Consider the following 17,032-nt stretch of genomic DNA (forward strand, 5'->3'; position numbering starts at 1 on the left):
CTGGAATGCCCTTCCCCTCAGTACCCGACTAGCACCCTCTCTATCCACCTTTAAGACCCACCTTAAGACACACTTGCTTAAAGAAGCATACGAATAGCACTGTGAACATTCTGAACACATGATACATAAAGCTTGGCCCCCTGCAGACGCACTTACCAGAACTACCTCCTCCTGTCTCTGTACGTTCTCCCTACCTACCAATTAGATTGTAAGCTCCTCGGGGCAGGGACTCCTCCCCTTAATGTTATGTTTATGTCTAAAGCACTTATTCCCATGATCTGTTATTTATATTATCTGTTATTTATTTGATTACCCCGTGTATTACTACTGTGAAGCGCTATGTACATTAATGGCGCTATATCAATAAAGACATACAATACAATTCTGAGAAACCCCAACCCTCTCTAATAACTCTTCTGAGATCAGATGCATTGTAACTTCTTCTGCATTTGGTAGAATTTTAAAATGACCTGGAAATTACAGGGAACCCAAGGGATGCTAGGAACCCTAGTTGAGAAAAACTGACCTACTGCTGCGTCCGAGTTTATTCGAGCATTTGCACGTTCTGGGCCGCAGCAGTAACCTGGCGCGCGCTGGAGGGTGCCGGGCGCGCGCCGAAGCAGCGGAAGAGCGCCCTCCGATTGGGGCGCTCTCCCTCCCGCTGCCGGGTCCGACGGGTCCCCCGGAACCCCCTGCCGCCGTCCCTCACATCGCGGGACACCAGGGCTCCCTCGGGGAGCCCTGGACGCGCGTGCAGGGGGCGCAGGCACCCGATGACGCCTGACCGCGCATCGGTGATGCGCGGCACGCTGAGGGAGTGCGGCTAGCACGCCGGGGCATCCCCCGGCTTGCGGTGCTAGCCGTGCTCGAATTAAACGTGTCGGTAGTGTAAAGGGTGGAGAGATCGGAATTGTGATTTGCATCAGACAGAGTTTCTTTTATTTTTACTACATTCGATTGAAGCCGGGGGTCTCCAGAGCTGACCCACATTCATTTTAGCTCCGGAGACCCCCTGCTTCAATCCTATGTAATAAAAATAAAACAGCCCAGCTTCATTACCTTAGTGGCTAACCACTAAGGTAATGAAGGGGTGAAATATCAGTGTCTTGTTTGTTGGAGGTAGAGGGGGTGGGTGCAGGTTGTAATTGCCCCAGGGTGGGTGGTAATGCCTCCCAGGAGGGCTTCAACCGCTAAGGTAATGAAAAGGTTAACCCCTCCCTCAAAACCTAGTCACCCATCATAGGGCTACTACAAGCCTCTACACCAAATCACAGAGCGCATACTGCACTCTGCCCGCCCCTTCGTGACGTCACTGGCCTTCTTGCCAGTGACGTCGCTCCAAACCTAAGTGTAACTTTCGCCAGTGGTGACGGCGATTGGTGCCGTCATCAGTCGTGTCGCCGGCATAAATGCGGTCTTAATTGTAATAACATAGTATTGAAGCAGGGGGTCTCCAGAGCTGACCCTCATTCATTTCAGGTCAGGGGATCCCTACCTTCCCAAGGTACAGGCCTGCGTAGGGTGTGCCGGTACGTGGGACATTTTAACTTGTTGGAGATACCAGCATCGCCTACGGAGGCTTCTACCTCGAGAAGCAGAGGGTCCCCGGAACTAAAATTAATGCGGTTCAGCTCCGGAGCCCCCCTGCTTCAATACTATGTTATTAACATGACAATTAAAACTGTGCAATCGCCTCAGTTGCAATCGCCTCAGCTCTAACAGACTGATAGAGGGAAATCGAACGTTAACTTTATTTCCATGTTAAGTAAATACAAACTAGTGCGGTATGGCATTTTTTTTTTACCAAACACTAAAAAAAATGTAATTTTACTTGGTGAAAACCGTTTTTACACACATTTCATAGCGTTCGTTAGGAACATGCCAACCCGATCGTTGTTATACTATACACAGACATCTGGAGGGTGACATACCTAAGACATAAGTAAGAAATCCAGGAGATTTTGCAGATTAAATGGGAGCATTTCACATTACAATTTCATTGCAAGGGAAGACAACTTAATTTCTCATGCATAACATAATAATGGGTGTTAAAGTATAATTAGAGAGCAAACCAAGAAGGCAAAGGAGCTTTGTTGTATAGGGTTGTACAGTTCATCCAGACAATGCAATAAATGAATGTATTGTGTACAAAGAGGACACTGGAAAATTAGCCCTAGGCAGGGGTAAGGCACAGATAATACGAGGGGAAGATCAGTACGAAAAGGAACAGGTGGGAGACACAGGGAAGAAAGAAAGGGTTTCTTAAAATAAAACCACAGACAATATTTTGTAACCAGCATACTATTATGATTATTTTTTAAATGTTTACTTTATTGTATAGTTTTCATATAAAAAAAATTGTATGACTCCTGTATTGTTACATATTCTTTTCTCTCACTGTTCTGGAATCACACAACACTCACGCCTCATTAAGAGTTGTTAATGATGATTATGACGAACAAGGGTTGCTGCAAAGGTTGGAAAACCCCTGGCTTACTTTAGTGCCGATGAATCACTATAGCTAGTGATTGCTTTCTCCACAGCAAGTTATTTCCTTGTTAACATACTGCTACATCTTGGACATCAGAGAGTATGATTTAGGGGTTCTACCTTCTTCACCTCAACGATGGCTCATGGCTAGGCTTTTCCCTGGGTACACATATTAGGCTAGTAAAGTGCTTGCGTTGCCTGTTATAGTAATGCTAATATCAGGTTTTGTGTAGCTACCATACTATTGTCCATCACAAATTCAGACATTTCCAATGTTTATGAAACAAAAGACAATTCGGTACAAAATCTGATATGACAACGAATACAGATTACATTGTACTACCTACTGTACATAAGGACTACACAGAGAAACAAGCAAGGTTTTCCAATTCTCATTTGGGGGGGGGGGGGAGAGAGGAGGGGAGAACCTATGCATTCTGTGGAGAGTTTCTTTTTAATTTTACGCTTCCTTGTTTCCTAAAAAGTCTGTAGGTAGCTTTCTTGACTGAAACAGTCAGCACATGTAATGTGTGCTCCACAGCATGTTTTCACTAACTGAACAACTTATTTACTGGCTGTCTTGTCAGCATGAAAGGTGCTGCCAGTTATTTTTACTTCATAAAGGGCCTACACCAGGGGTAGCCAACTCCAGTCCTGAAGAGCTACCAGCAGGTCAGGTTTTCAGGATATCCCTGCTTCAGCACAGGTGGCTCAAACAGTGGTTCAGTCGGAGACTGAGCCACCTGCGCAGAAACAGGGATGTCCTGAAAACCTGACCTGCTGGTAGCTTTTGAGGTGGAGTTGTCTAATCCCTGCCTGGCCTAAACAATGCATGTACTTGCATGTAGTTGCATGTTAAAAGCCTAAGAAATGCTAACAAATATGGAAACCATTAGAAGCCAGAGAAACCAAGAAGGAAGGAGAGCAAGTAGTGTTTAAAATAATGGGTGCACAAGACACCTTATACATTTATTAATTACATATGGCAAAGAAAAATCATATTTTGACACCCGCTGAGATTAGAGCTTTATCTAATCAAGAATAAGTGCAAATAAATCCTTGACATTACTAGGTGCTTTGGTCCCAACAGCTGTTTCTCTTTCTCCCCATTTTCAGTCCCTGTTTTCCCATCAAAAGAACCGACGGGTCATACCCAGCTAAACCCCACTATGTCAGCTCCGGAGACACCTCCTTCTTTTCCCTGCATTTAAAAACTAGATTCTCTGCCAAAATTTGGCACGATTTATTTTGATTCAAAATTCTGCTGTTTTTTAAACATGTTCACGGAAGTAATACGTTGCTGGGGGAAATGGAGAACAGCAAGCCCCAGGCTGCCTGGAACAGTGCCAGCACCGGACAATGGAGCATCTGCAGAAAGCTGGCTCTGGGAAAACTAAGGGGTTAATACTATATTTGCAAAGCGGCCGCTAACCCTCGCGGACATCAAATATGGATTTTGAGGCGAATACAGCCTGTACAGCTGTTTCGCCGAACTCAGAATAAGGCCCAAAGTCGGGCGACATTTTTCCAAATGGATTACTTTTCATCATTCTATACCTGTTAATGTTACATATCCCGCAAAAGCGACCATGATGACCAATATCAGTAATACTGCTGCCATCATAAGCATCTGCAAGGTGTTTTCATCATCAAAAAGTGTCAATGGTGGCTCTGCCAAAAGAAAAACCATCGTCATATATTGGTTATGTTCTCACCTTACACAATAGCAAACGATACCTGTATAAAATATGCAAGAGTCTGCAATTTATCACTCAACATTGTTTTGCAGTAATGTTTTATCTCTAATAAAAATGCACTATGTACATTTCATTATTCCTTACTGTATGTAAGAATAGAAAATGTAATATGACCAGTGTGCAGTGCAATTTAATTAATAACATGGTGCTAAAAATGACAACAGGAAGAAATATATATTATTTTGATGTGCATTATTTTTAGCAACTGCATGCTTAACTGGTTTAACTTGTCCAGTCAGAAAAGTAACAAAGGCTGTAATAATTGCGTTATGAGGTAACTAGGGAGCATTGCACATTGCAATGACTCCAATAAAATATTACCAAAGACGAGACTATCAGAGTTCGCCTTACAGGGAAGAGAATCAAATACTTTAATCAAACTCCAATAATACAGTTTCAAGTTAAACAAAAATGAATCAAGTTATTAACGGTCTGAATCAATTTACCAACTAGTCAAGTTTTTATATTTAATAGTAATAACACTCATTACTAATTGTTGGTTACTAATTACTCTTTTTCAATTTCTTGCTCAAAATGTTATTGAGTGAATTGGTCCTGGGACTGTGTAGATTCATTGTGGGTTATGATACAGTACCTTTGAGGGGATCAACATAAGGTTCTTCATAGATTACATTTTAGTGTCAAGATCATTTGGAACCTCACAGGTCCTTTATTTCATGTGTATACATACTGTGACGGTAAGGGGGTAACCAGGCTCTCAATAAAGGTATTAAGGCTGTCTGTTACCTCTGATCCATATTTGGGGTTCTAGAATGTCAGCTCTTGTACCTGGTTATTGTATCTGCAATGTATATAATTATGCGACAACAAAGAATTTACACAACATGGACATAGTTGGGGGGCCAGTTATAGGGAGTGCAGCCATGGTAGCCCCAGTGGCTAACGGTCTCTTTACGCCAGGAATCGTCGCACTTCTTGGGGAAGGGAGCCACCCTTGCGGAAAGGATTCAACTGCTTGCTGCTGCACAAGGGACACCAGCCCCATGTTCCCAACCTGATAACAGGGAGCAGTCCGCCCCCCGAGTGGACCACCACAGCTTCAGCAAATTCGTTGATGGCATGGATAAAATCGATGGATACCTGAAGATCTTTGAGACTCAATGTCATCGGTACCGGGTGCCAGAATGGCTCTGGGTTTTGCGGTTGACACCGTTATTGTCAGGGGCTGCCCTGGGGACCCTCCAGGCTATACAGCTGCGGGCGTCAAAGACTATCGCCATGTTAAAGCCTTTTTATTGACTCAGTATACCCTCACCCCAGAAGCTTACAGAGGCATGTTTAGGATGGAGGAAAAGCACCACTGGGAAGACTACAAGCGGTTTGCGTCCCACATGGCATTGCATGGGACACAGTGGGTGGAGGGATGTGGTGACACAAAATACCACAGTTCATGGACTTGTTTTTCAAGGAACAATTTATGCACCAATGTCCACCAGACTTAAGGGAATGGGTCTTTGACCGTAAACCAAAGACTTATGTGGATGCTGCTAACATGGCCGATGTGTTTGTCACCAGCCGGGCACTGATCCGTAAGAAAGGGACTGCCCCAGAACCGACACTCTGGCCAGGGCAGCCCGAAGCATTCCAGAATGGAAAGCTAAAACTGCTGCAGATGGAAGTGCACCCAAACCTGCAAAGTTTAAGCACAAGCGGGGGTGCTATCAGTGCAATAAGACTGGTCACATAAAGCCAGACTGTCTGGACCGTCCAAAGTCCGGGAGTCCCCATCATGGGCAACACTCTCTAGCTGCAAACCAGTCGCCAGAGTGCGGATGGCACACACCGAGGAGCAGAGTGCAGCCATCAAGCCGGTATACTTGAGCAGGAAACTGCTACCCAGAGAAGTGGCTTATGCCACCATTGAAAAAGAACGCCTGGCCATTGTTTGGGCTCTGAGAAAACTGCAGCCCTATTTGTATGCAGAGCATTCACAGTGATCACGGACCACAACCCACTAAGTTGGCTACAAAGGGTGTCGGGGCTGAATGGTAAACTGCTAAGCTGGAGTCTTGCCCTACAAGAGTTTGACTTTACCATTCAGAACAAGAAAGGCAGTGAGCATGGCAATGATGATAGACTCTCCCGACAGGACATTCCCTGTGAGCTAAGGTCGTCAAGAAGAGCCAGGCTGGTGGATCCACCGGATGGGGTGACTGCCACCGAGCCTTCATATTGATGGGGGAGGTGTGACGGTGAAGGGGTAACCAGGCTTTCAATAAAGGTATTAAGCCTGTCTGGTTACCACTGATCCATATTTGGGGTTTTAGAATTTCAGCTCTTGAACCTGGTTATTGTATCTGCAATGTATGTAATTATGCGACAATAAAGAATTTTCTGTGTTTTACCTTTCCAGGTGTTCCAGCAAGCAGAGATTGCTAGGCTATGAGATTCAAGGGGGGGTTTACTGAGAAGGTCTTGTCAGAATGTGTCTATGTAGCGGGGTTCCAGAGTTGCTGGATACCCCAAAAATGTACACGAGAATCAGGTCGGATTTTCAGAGACATTGAGAAATATTGCTCTGGCAAAATCTCCCCTTGAAAAAAATGCTTACACGATTCACTGCTAGGATTCCCTGCTTCAGCACAGACCAGAAAGGTAAATGTGGCATAGGGATGTGTGATATCCCTGAAACGGTAAAGGGGTCCCTAGTATAAGTAGGGATTCTGGGGTTATCCCAACCATAGATAAGGTTGTGAGGGTTTTAAATGTTTAAGTCAGGTTTTCAGTGTATGAGGGATACGGCTAGTGAAAATGAACCTGCACGCTTTTTCATTCTGTTCCGCAGAACCAAAAGACTTCGGAAAAGTTTATGTGAAAGTATATTTTATTAAAGTGTATAAAAGTGCATATGCTTGTGCATGGTATATGAGCTGGGGACTTCCAGGTCCACGGTTCCGAGAGACCATGTGGCTACCAAGCTTGGTGCCATCAAGTCTGGACATGAAAGCCTTAGAGGTTGCCAAGGTGTTAAAGCCATTTGGGTGGCGGAGTTAGCCTCAAGAACTCACATCCTGGGATAATGGAAGTCATCGGACTACCATTTGCCCCAGCCCAGACTGTGAGGATGCAATAGGAAAGAGAAATGGCACACGGAGGCACACCTTGAAGGTCTGATGGGATCAACATGGACACTGCAGCAGATTCGTGAGTTTTTCCTGCTTGCTACATGGTGTGGCAAGACAGCCTCGCGGCGGGGTCAGTAAGACGCTAGACACGATGGGAAACTTTAAACTATAGTGGTTTATTAGCCACAACCAAAATAAAGTACGGGTGCACTGTCCCTTTAAGAAACTACTTTCTAGAAAATAAAGCCAAACTAACTCACTTCTTGAGCCCTTACTAACAGGGCAGCCAGCTAATTTGGTTATGCCCAAAACATGTGCTCTACAAAGTATAAAACATACAGAACACCTACAAGCTCAAATTAAACCCCCAAAATACCCACAACATATATATAAGCATATAAGTTTCACAGAGGAGTGCTACTGAGCATGGCAATATATATTTAAAACCAGAGACATAACATAAAACACAGACAAAGCTCAGTGCACATCCAGAAAAACTTATATACGGTACAGTGCCTAAATATACATGTATAAATAACTAGTAAATAAAATGGTCTTTTAGTTTAACATTTTGGCCAAATTGTTGTAAGCCCTTGAGCCAAACTTCACGGCAGACCACGTTTCAAGGGTCCCTACACTAATATAAATTCTTAATAACCTGTGCATTGCCAGGAAGAATGATTTATAATAAATCTGTCAATATAAGTTGCAGAAGTTCTAAGTCTGATTGAAGCTTTTATTAACCTGTACATTACCAGGAAAAGCACTCTGTAATAGATTTGTCACAATCACACTGCATGCAGGCAAGTTCCCCTGATAGTTGGAGATGCCATGGAGTGAGCTTTTAACCATTTAAATGTGGGAGGGAGTGAGCTTCAATTGGATAGGAGGTTGCCACCCTCCAAAACAGCCAAGACTAGCTGCACAAGAATTATAAAACATACAGAACACCTACAAGCTCAAATTGAACCCCCAAAATACCCACAACATATATATAAGCATATAAGTTTCACAGAGGCGTGCTACTGAGCATGGCAATATATATTTAAAACCAGAGACATAACATAAAACACAGACAAAGCTCAGTGCACATCCAGAAAAACTTATATACGGTACAGTGCCTAAATATACATGTATAAATAACTAATAAATAAAATGGTCTTTTAGTTTAACATTTTGGCCAAATTGTTGTAAGCCCTTGAGCCAAACTTCACGGCAGACCACGTTTCAAGGGTCCCTACACTAATATAAATTCTTAATAACCTGTGCATTGCCAGGAAGAATGATTTATAATAAATCTGTCAATATAAGTTGCAAAAGTTCTAAGTCTGATTGAAGCTTTTATTAACCTGTACATTACCAGGAAAAGCACTCTGTAATAGATTTGTCACAATCACACTGCATGCAGGCAAGTTCCCCTGATAGTTGGAGATGCCATGGAGTGAGCTTTTAACCATTTAAATGTGGGAGGGAGTGAGCTTCAATTGGATAGGAGGTTGCCACCCTCCAAAACAGCCAAGACTAGCTGCACAAGAATTATAAAACATACAGAACACCTACAAGCTCAAATTGAACCCCCAAAATACCCACAACATATATATAAGCATATAAGTTTCACAGAGGAGTGCTACTGAGCATGGCAATATATATTTAAAACCAGAGACATAACATAAAACACAGACAAAGCTCAGTGCACATCCAGAAAAACTTATATAAAATAAAGTATGGGTGCACTGTCCCTTTAAGAAACTACTTTCTAGAAAATAAAGCCTATTCCCGTTAGGGAAACTAACTCACTTCTTGAGCCCTTACTAACAGGGCAGCCAGCTAATTTGGTTATGCCCAAAACATGTGCTCTACAAAGTATAACATATAAGTATCATAATAAAGTCTTATCTGTAATGCAGCTCCAATAGCAAACAGGAACACCGGTTCCGGGGAGCAGGCTTTGTCCAGCTCGCAGCAATCTTTATCCTGGGTTCGGGTCCCAGCTGGTCCCAGCAGCAAAGCTCCTTGCAGGACTGGGGGACCAGAGCAACAGCTAGGGCTTCCTAGCCGGGAGAAGTCTCTCCAGCCTCCTGGGGAAAAACAAGCTCACCTTGTGTGAGCAACTTCCTACTTTTTAAAGCACTTGTTTCACTGACGAGTTCAGCCCCTGTTTAATCAGTCTTCAGCTGTGCTTTCTCTCTCTGAGGAGATTAACGCTCTGTGTACTGGCTGCAGCGTCTCTCCATTCACTGTTCCAGCCTCCTGAGTCAGTGACTCTCTCACAATGGTTATATCATTTTACTAAGGGATTAGGGTATTATTTATTGAGGTGATTATTAGCCTTTGGGTTCCTGGACAACTTGAGTGCCATCTATACTGGTTTACCAACTAGGATACCACACCCAGTACCCTCCCTACAATCAAGATACATCCCAGACCTGACACAGGATTTACCATTATTATCTCATTATTACCAGGACTGTATACGGTTCTTAGTACCATGCATTATATTCTCAGACTGCGAGGAGCCTGACTCAGCGGGTGGCTTCTGACAGACAAGTGACAGAGGTGCCAGGTTGGCGCATGCCCTTGTCAGATTCAGAATCCGAGCTTGCAGGCTTAGATAGACTGGCAGCGCTCTGATCGAGTGGTAGGATTTTTCCCACGCTCGGATTGGCTGGAGTATTTCATGAATGAACTCTGAAATACTATAAGAAACCCATAGCCAATCCAGACGACAGATTCTAAGCGCCAAGACAGCAGCGGTAAATTCGAAATCACCAAAAGATGCTCTGGGAGAAATAGCAGCGAGTTGGCTTGAGAAATTTTAAGGTGAGAATTTTTTTTAATCCCGCTTTTCGGGGCCTAGTTCTGAGAATAGAACGTAACGGCCGCGGCTGGGATGGTACCAGGAAAAGAGTACCAGGACGTTTGGTACTATCTCCCGGTCAAGGGATTTTGGCATCTCTGGTGCGGATACAGCGGTGGCGTCAGGAACTTCATGCCAATTTGAGTTCTAGGACATTTCGGGACAAGTCCTGGTCAACCTAAAGACTTTATTTTATGTGCCATTTCACCTAGGAAAGTCCAGTTTTGTAGCCCAGACCCCCAGTAAGTGTAACAGGTGAAAAAGGCAGTGCACTGCCTGTAATAAATGGAGGAGACTAATGGTAGCAAAAACAACCTTTTAATAAATAAAAGGATCAAACATCACCCCTGGGTCATCCAGAAAACGCTCACCTACGCGTTTCGGCCCATGCGCCCTTTATCAAGGTGTATACAAAGTGAAAATAGGCAATCAGATGATTTGCAAAAAAGGTTTCTAGCTAGAGGCTATAGACATCAAAGCCTTTTATTTATTAAAAGTTTGTTTTTGCTACCATTAGCCTCCTCCATTTATTACAGGCAGTGCACTGCGTTTTTTCACCTGTTCTACTTTCCCTGCTTGGTGGATTGCACGCTGCTCAGGATACCGGATGGGACTGCTCCTCTGGATCTAAAAGTGAGTTTTTTCTTACATATAGTACTGTGCCTAGTTATCATGGTTGGGACAATCTTTGTACTGTTCATTGTGCTGGTTAGCACTAGGTACACAGGCGGCACACTTTATCCGAGTGCGGCTCATTCCGCAAGCTGGGAAATGTCCCGGCTTGCGAACCGCACTCCCTCAGCGTGCCGCGCATCACCGATGCGCGGTCACGCATCATCGGGTGCCTCCCCGAGGGAGCCCTGGTGTCGCGTGGATGTCACGATGGCGGCGGGACGTTCCGGGGGACCCGGCGGACCCGGTAAGGAGAGGGGGAAGCCCCGATCGGCGGGCCTCTCCTCCGAGGCTTCGGTGCGCGCCCGGCACCCTCCGGCGCGCGCCAGGTTACTGCTGCGGCCGAGAACGGGCAAATGCTCGAAAAAACTCGGCCGCAGCAGTACTAGTCCCTTGCCCTATTAGGGTATGTTATCATTGCTCACCATCATTTTGGAGTGTTCCCTACAGAAGAATTATTAAAATATCATTGGGACTTTATTGCTTTGATGTACCGGTTACCCACTTTCCCCAGTAAGTGGGTTTTCTTTTGTATTTTGTAATCCACTGTGTGCACATCTGTTTCTATGGAATAAATGACAATTTGTTTTACCATCTTGTTTCTCAGTGAATGATCCCGGAAAAAGGTGTAAATACCTGGTCTCTTGTGACATATACTCACTACAATGTGTTACCATCTACACTGTTACCATCTACACTATGTTGCTCTAAAGCAGAGGTGCGCAATCTGGAGGGAGCACCCCCTCCCTCACACCCCTGGGGGCTTTTCCCCAAAGCATGTAAACTAAATGCCGGGGCGCGGCGCGGCGCGGCGCCTCTGTAAGTTCCCTTCCCTTACCTTGTCTCTGGCACCTTCTGGCGATGCGTCGCCACGGGCACAAATGATGGACGTCACATGACTTTGTGATGCCACAAACGCTGGAGACAAGGTAAGGAGGGGGACGCGAGCAGAGGGACAGAGCAGGCAGGGGGCATAGAGGAAAAAGTTTGTGCATCCCTGCTCTAAAGCACAGAATGATAAAACAACCCCACAATTATTTTTTTTTAAAAAAGGAAAATGAAATATCATGACATGCTGCCAAATACCATGTTTTTGCTTTCATGTTAATGCTTTTTACAATGCCGTCAATCTTTATAAATAAACACTATTAATACTTACAGTAAGTTTGAATTACTAGTTTTAGTAACTAATACCACTAGTAGGCTATGCATTATTTAGTCATTCATTGTTATCAGATGCATAATTTCTTAGTAATGTGATATTTTAACAACAAATAATGTAACAGATTCATTTCTCATCTTCATGTTGTTATGTTTGGAAACATTTGCTATAAATACCACTATTAATACTCACTGCATGGGATATTGCAGAGCTGAACGGGTATTGAGTAATTGACATCTGTCCTCCAGCCCTTATGAAACAAGAAAAAGTGATGGTGTTTTAATATTGTCCTTCTCTGCCGACTCGTTATATATTATAACTGGATATACATTAAAGCAGCAACACGTGAAATCTTATGGGATTTTTTTAAATAATAATTCAGTTGTGTAGTATTAGATAATAGTGACTGTTTTTTTCCCCGTTTGTTTTTAATGAGTTTTAAAGCATCGTTTGCTTTCTATAGAAGGTTTTAACCCACTTCCCCAGCAGTGTAAGATATTTGCAACACTTTCCTGTTTGAGATAATTTGTTGCAAATGTTCGCAGCAGTTTCAGCTGTAAACTGTAACCATAGATAATGTTACCTTAGTAATATTAGGATACATTGTAGTTGATGATTTACACTGACTGATGCAGCCATTATGTTAGGCACACAATCCGGATTTTGACAGATTTATACTGTAACAGGAGCACCAAACAATTTTCATCTTAGGTGAGAATGTAGAATTATACATTGTCACATGCTTTACATATAAAAATTATTTTAAAAAACGAAGAAAAAAAGTTAGAAAGTAGTATTGCTGCTTTAAAGACTATATTGGCCATAAGAATGAAAAAGGATTATACAAAAATATGGCAATAATGATTTAATGATTAGAAGAAATTCTTATGGGAATAAAAAGATGGCATTATTTAATAGACATCAAAATATTTCTTATATCAATATTTTTCTGACATTGAAAAGTGCTAGAGAATGGTATTGCAAACGAGCGTACATGATTAGGGTGAAAAGGGCAAATTAAGCTGTAAACGCAAACATTAGAGTCGTACTTACAGTAGTATAGCTTGCAACAAATCAAACTTAAAAGTGACTAAAAATCAACTTAAATTATCCCACCCTATAGAGGGGCTTTCAGCTACAGTACTTGGGTTTTTAAAAGGTGGACTTATTTAGTCATTAAAGTCATATTCTAACACCAAAAGTTCTATTGAAATGGACCAAATTGTTGAAAATGTGTTTTTTTAAATAGCAGCTTTGCAACTTTTTAACGTCTTTTTTTTTAAAGTTTAGTTGAATTTTGAAAGCAAAAGTAATCAAAAATAATCAAACATGCAATGCCCATTGACGTTTTAGTGTTAAGCAAGCTTGTTGTAAATTAGTTGATTGAAGCAAACGTTGTCGGCGAACTAAAAGGGGGACATTTGTAAAGTTCTCTACTAAGTAGTGGCAAGTAGTAGTAGCAAGATAAAGGAAAATGACATCACAAGCATTTTAGCGCATCAACTGGACATGCATTACTAACATACCAACAGAGGAGGACTGTGCCACAAGGTTGCAAATTAAGCATTAAATTGGGCCTAGCAGACTAGCAAACATTTCTGCACTGCAATCTTTAACTGACACTGCTTGTTTTAGCAATCTGTTTTGTCCACGTTAAATAGAACATTTGAAATGATTTACTAGAACTCTCAGCAGAACAATTTCCAGGACAGAGAGTGGAATAACCTGAATTGATACCATAAAAGTCATATGAAATGGATCATACATATACAGTTTAGTATAGCGCTAACATTGGTCTCAGAATAAGAGTTTGTATAAGAAAATAAATATCTCCGATTACAGGTACATCTACCAAAATATCTCATACTTGTTGAAACCCATTTTACTGTACTTGCATCTATGTTTTTTTTTTTTGTTTTTTTTTAACATACTATAAACTTACCTGAATGCAAATGTTAGGACTGCATATGTCTCTTGACAAATTGAGAGTCACATATTCAGAAGCCCCCTAGGGAAATGAAATAATAGTAATAGTCAAAATAGTAATATTATTTGCATAATTTTTATTTGCATAATTATGCAGCAATTTACAATATAAATAAATAATGTAAGCATAATGCAAAGAGAAGGTGAGTGTATATATTACTCCTATTATTTTTTAATCTTCACTTAGCTTCCATCTCATTTTAGCGGCTTATTCACCCAAATACTTAGGCCTCCAACATTAGATATATGGGCTACACAAACTAATGCAACTTCTATAATGCAACAGTATAATTATTCACAACACTAAAGAATTTATATTTTTAATTTATTTCCCTCAACTTTTTCATGTTTCATAGTACTTTAAAAAAAAGTTTCCAATAATTCCCCTCAGAGGTACACGTTTTCTTTTTACCTCTATTTGATACACTAGGTTCCTGAAGCCGAATGATGTTAATCCAACCTATGTGGGCCCCCCGGTTTCCAACATGTTCAATTTGTATGTGTGTACTGTATATGTTCATTTATATAGCACCACCAATGTATGAAGTGCAGTATTATAATATAGAAAGTACAGTGAGATAATACACATCATTTCACAAGTGCGTTAAACAGGAAGTTAAACAGTATAAATTAGGGAGTCCCTTCCCTTTAGAATTTATAATCCCAATGAAATAATTGGAGATTTACAGAATACAATAGGAGCAAGTGCTTTAGAGAACGTTTGAGGGGGTACAGTAAGTGCACCAGGAGTGCAAGGAGTAGGCTTAGACCTTAATTAACCAAATGGTTTGTTGAGGAGCTGAGAATTTAGGCATGATGTAGACCGTAGATGGGAAGAGAGTGGATTGGCAAATGCTGGGTGGGTGGAGGGAGTTCCACAGGCAGGGAATGAAAAGGTGAGAAGGATATGAGAGTGCTGTTCAGATGAATGGAGCAGAGCTTTCAGCAGAGCATAAGGGCCAAGAAAGGGTATAGTGGGAGTTTGAGCCGAGATATAAGAAGGGGAAGAAGAATGTCGAGTCTTGAAGGAGAAAAGTAGAATGTTATAATTATTTTGGAATGTTGATAGGGTGCCATTTATGGGATTATAGGAGGAAATGGACAGAGACAGAACTACAAGAAAATGTGATAATGAATTGTAGTATTGAGTTGGAAAGCAGGAAGACCAGAGAGGCAATGCCAATGTTGTAGACGAAAAATGATCAGTTCAATCTAAGCATACCTTGGACTCATAAGTATGCATAATGGGCTCATAGAGTCAGCGGACTGTATACTGGATACCAATGGATGTCTAAACCAGCCCTGTTCACTACGCAATTACTATAGAATCAGGCTACCAAGCGATATAAAGAGAGTCTATCAGTCTATAGGCTTTAAGAAACCCTCCCTCCATCATAAATAGGGTTTGGGTTATCCTATAAGCCTTGAGATATCAGAGTTGTATTAGCATACTATATATTTGGGATCCCAAGCAACTCAATAGGTACTTACCAATAAGATCCGAGTTCTCGCACTATCCTAGCTTGTTATTGCGTCGTTTTTGTGATGTTCACATAGTTTTGTTTGTCCACCAATATTTTATGTAGCAAACCTTAATAAAGGTTACGTTTTACGATTACAATCCATTCATCTACCATAGAAATTGAGTGCTATATAAAGGGGCTCTTTTTCTTGCTCAGGTAAGTATTGTTTATTTGTGTATTCTTTGTTTCTACCACCGCTCCACTTCACAAACTGTAGCAAGAGCTCCGATTCCCTCCTCTCTCTGTTCTTGGGAGACTGGATGCATCGAAGTGTTACTGACTGAAATGGAACAACAGGGCCCTGGTATACAGTAGGTTGGACTATGATATGTTTCTGGCGACGAAGGGCCACCCAGATTTGTGACTTGGGACTGGATATCAGGAGTACAGTTAGGGGTTGAAAGACACAGCTGTGTGCCATCCGCTATAATTGAAACCAAAGGAACATTTTGAACAATATGGCTGGTGTTATCAGCCCCGCTCCAGAGGCCAATAAAAGGCTGCAACGGCAGAGGACATTGACACTTTCTAAAGGTGATCATGGAGGCCATCTAATTTTTGTATGCTACTGGGATATTCAAACGTTAAATCTTTGGGAAACTGATGGCTCCAAGAGACCAAGATACCACAGTTCAGCACCAGTACATCTGATCAAAATTAAAAAGGGTGAATTTAGGATTTTTTTTTACTGTGGAATTAATTTTACATCCCCAGCTGAATTAAGTGGAAAGTTCAGGTATCTACTTATAACCTATAGAACCCATTCAAGTGAACGTGTTGTAAAGTGTCTTCTAGTGCTGGAAGCTCTAGTGGCACCGCTTAGACACTGTGCCTTGCTGTGTTGTAGAGACATTCTGTTTGTAAGTCATCCAGTTAGTATGGAATATTAGAACTGCACTGATCACTTGTTTGTGAGTCACTGCAGATTAGAAAGGATTTCTCAATTACTCTCATAATATCTTTAGTAGTTTCACCAGATTAGATGAGACATTATGAACTACAGTGGTGCACAAGCTCTTCACAAAATTGCATTGCTATTCATTACAATTGAATAACATCTGAAAAAGTGATTTGTAATGGAGGCCCCAAAAAACTGATGCTTAACTGCACATGTATGAAAAATGTAAAACTAATTTACACGGTAAAGTTATATTCCCTATGCAAAATATAATTCTGAAAAAATGCCAAAAATGTATTAATTTCTCAAATTTGCAATACTGCTTATCAGCAAAATATTTATCTTCTCAATTTCAGATCATGTAAAATATTGGAAACTAGTTAAACATTTCCTTTGCAGAGTTCTGAGAGTTGATGCTGCAGATGTAGCAGGAGCTTTGCACCTGCTGACGCATGCCAGGGGGTGCAATAATACGTTAGCCCCGACCCTTTTTAATGTGCGAGACTAATTCAGACACAATAATTCAGAGTCTGCTCCCACTGGTGGGTTGTGTATGTTCCGCTGCAATGAACCAGCGGTAGTATTAATGTAGCTAGCTCCA

The 17,032-nt window shown here is 41.9% G+C and overlaps 1 protein-coding gene across 4 annotated transcripts in view; it reads right to left on the minus strand.

Annotated features, from left to right (window-relative positions):
- The window catches only part of IL17REL (interleukin 17 receptor E like), a 141,918-nt gene that overhangs the window by 40,518 nt on the left and 84,368 nt on the right, over positions 1 to 17,032 (minus strand). For 3 of the 4 annotated variants that reach the window (XM_075599826.1, XM_075599827.1, XM_075599824.1), the window contains exons 14-16: positions 13,967 to 14,032; positions 12,217 to 12,274; positions 4,048 to 4,164 (exon numbers count right to left, since the gene is read on the minus strand). In XM_075599826.1, coding sequence (XP_075455941.1) covers positions 4,048 to 4,164; positions 12,217 to 12,274; positions 13,967 to 14,032 — 241 coding nt within the window. The remainder of the gene's footprint in view (positions 1 to 4,047; positions 4,165 to 12,216; positions 12,275 to 13,966; positions 14,033 to 17,032) is intronic. The other variant, XM_075599825.1, reaches the window with a different exon arrangement.

Source organism: Ascaphus truei, chromosome 5 (assembly GCF_040206685.1).
Source record: "Ascaphus truei isolate aAscTru1 chromosome 5, aAscTru1.hap1, whole genome shotgun sequence".
Taxonomy (NCBI): Eukaryota; Metazoa; Chordata; class Amphibia; order Anura; family Ascaphidae; genus Ascaphus; species Ascaphus truei.